Source organism: Cricetulus griseus, assembly GCF_003668045.3.
Source record: "Cricetulus griseus strain 17A/GY chromosome 1 unlocalized genomic scaffold, alternate assembly CriGri-PICRH-1.0 chr1_0, whole genome shotgun sequence".
Lineage (NCBI taxonomy): Eukaryota > Metazoa > Chordata > Mammalia > Rodentia > Cricetidae > Cricetulus > Cricetulus griseus.
Genome location: NW_023276806.1, coordinates 152558637 through 152560494, shown reverse-complemented (window position 1 = coordinate 152560494; position 1858 = coordinate 152558637). Strand labels below are relative to the sequence as shown.

Below are 1858 nucleotides of genomic sequence, written 5' to 3'. Positions count from 1 at the left end.
GAACAATTATCTGGTATTGTCTAAATAAAAAGGTGTTGTGTTCTTAAAATTATTTCCTGTTGTCTGGGGGTGACAGCATCTTAGGGAACCCTGAGAAAATAGGGATAATGGTCAAGTCCTGGGAGAGCTATCTGTATCATTTGCTGTTCACTCTCTGTGTGAGGTGAAAGTGCAGGGCTGATCTGAAGTCCTAGCTGGAGTAGTCTATGAGGCTGGACAATCTTAGCTAACCTTTTTGAAATTACCCTGAACAGTTTGTACTCTGAGACTAATCATTGGGTGGCATTGTCAGCTTAGTGGTGTTACCACAATCCAGGTGGATTTATTGTTGCAGGGCCCCGACATCTTGTTGTAGACCTCAAAGGTCACCACTAGGCACGGTAATGGTTCACTGCAGAAAACTTAAACATTTTAAATGCCATATACAGAAGATCTCTGAAAGGTTAGAGGACCACAATCTATTAAGTACATTCAGGGTACACAAACTTCGTTCCTAATTACCTGCTTCAGACTCAAGCCGGAAAACACATACAGGAAGTTAGATGAAGCCTATTTCTAGAATTAGTTAGTAGTCTATAGAACACAAATATCACAACAGAAAATTCATATATGCATAGTAATCTTAGAGATTTAGAGACAATATTTATATCTTAAGAAAAGTTTCAAAGAGTCAAAATAAAACCAAAGGATTATGAGAGATTAGTGGCAATAGAATAATAGTCCCTTAATTTTGATTGTCCCATACCAGGTTGCTCTTTTAGCTTGACACTGAGATTCTGGATGTTCCTTGAACAAGCATGCCTGGGTTTAGAGAAGGAGAAAGACATGTTTTAACTCCAAAGCCAGCTTTGATTTTTAATCGAGTTGGAACCACAAAAAGACCATTTCCTTTTATGTCTGTAGAGAGCATCAAAAGCAAGCATTTGGGAAGATTTATGAAACCCTACCTTGCTGGAGGTGGGCTGTATCATAAAGCCAATTTATTCTTTTTCTTGGGACGTTTTTTTCTTGTTGATTTGTCCTTCTTCAGATGTTTCATTTGTCCAGTGGTCTTCAGATTCCTTAGTTGGATGCTCTTATTCTTCTGGAAAAACAAAAACAAAACCCTGACCCAACCATAACTTTGGGGAGTTCCTTTTTTTTTTGTCAGGTTATATCTTTGTTAAGGCAAAATGATTTTTTGGCAACAGAAAAGTATTATCTTTTAATTAAAAATATTTGTTTTGGGTCTTTCCGTCTCGGGCCGTCATAGGGACAGAAGCCACCACCATGTCTGCGCATCTGCAATGGATGGTTGTTCGGAACTGCTCCAGTTTCCTGATCAAGAGGAATAAGCAGACCTACAGCACTGAACCCAATAATCTGAGGGCCTGCAACTCCTTCCACTACAATGGGCAGATTCACTGCAAGACTGTGGAGCCCGCAGCAAACGGCAAAGGGGTGGTGGTGGCTATGAAACACTGATCCGGTCAGCGAAAACCAGCCACATCTTACGTAAGAACCACCATTTACAAGAAGGCACGGGCCACCCTCTCAGCAGCATCAGGCACATGCTCCGAAAGAACAAGTACCGCCCCATCTGTGCATGGAAGCCATTCACAGGGCCAGTGCCATCCTGTGAAGCCAGAAAGAAGCCCGTGGTGGTGAAGAGGAAACACACCGGCTCACCAAGAGCTCCTGAGCCCTACACCCCAGAAGCAATAAAGAGTCCACTGACTTTTTCGCGTGCAAAAAAAAAAAAAATATTTGTTTTGAAATTTTGAAATTGAATGTACCTTGGTATGTGCAGATAAATATGCCTATATCCCCTTTCTTCTCTCTCTCTCTCTCTCTCTCTCTCTCTCTCTCTCTCTCTTTC

General features: G+C 41.4%; 1 protein-coding gene across 1 annotated transcript; it reads left to right on the top strand.

The window, feature by feature from the left end:
• Positions 1–1269: 1269 nt before the first annotated feature.
• Positions 1270–1621, top strand: LOC113832980 (60S ribosomal protein L28-like). The gene has a single exon (XM_035451901.1). The coding sequence runs from the start codon at positions 1270–1272 to the stop codon at positions 1462–1464; it is 195 nt and encodes a 64-aa protein (XP_035307792.1). The 3' UTR covers positions 1465–1621.
• Positions 1622–1858: the final 237 nt, after the last annotated feature.

Bases quoted from the DNA above. Each gene is read 5' to 3' on its own strand.
- LOC113832980 (XM_035451901.1), top strand. From the start codon at position 1,270: ATGTCTGCGCATCTGCAATGGATGGTTGTTCGGAACTGCTCCAGTTTC.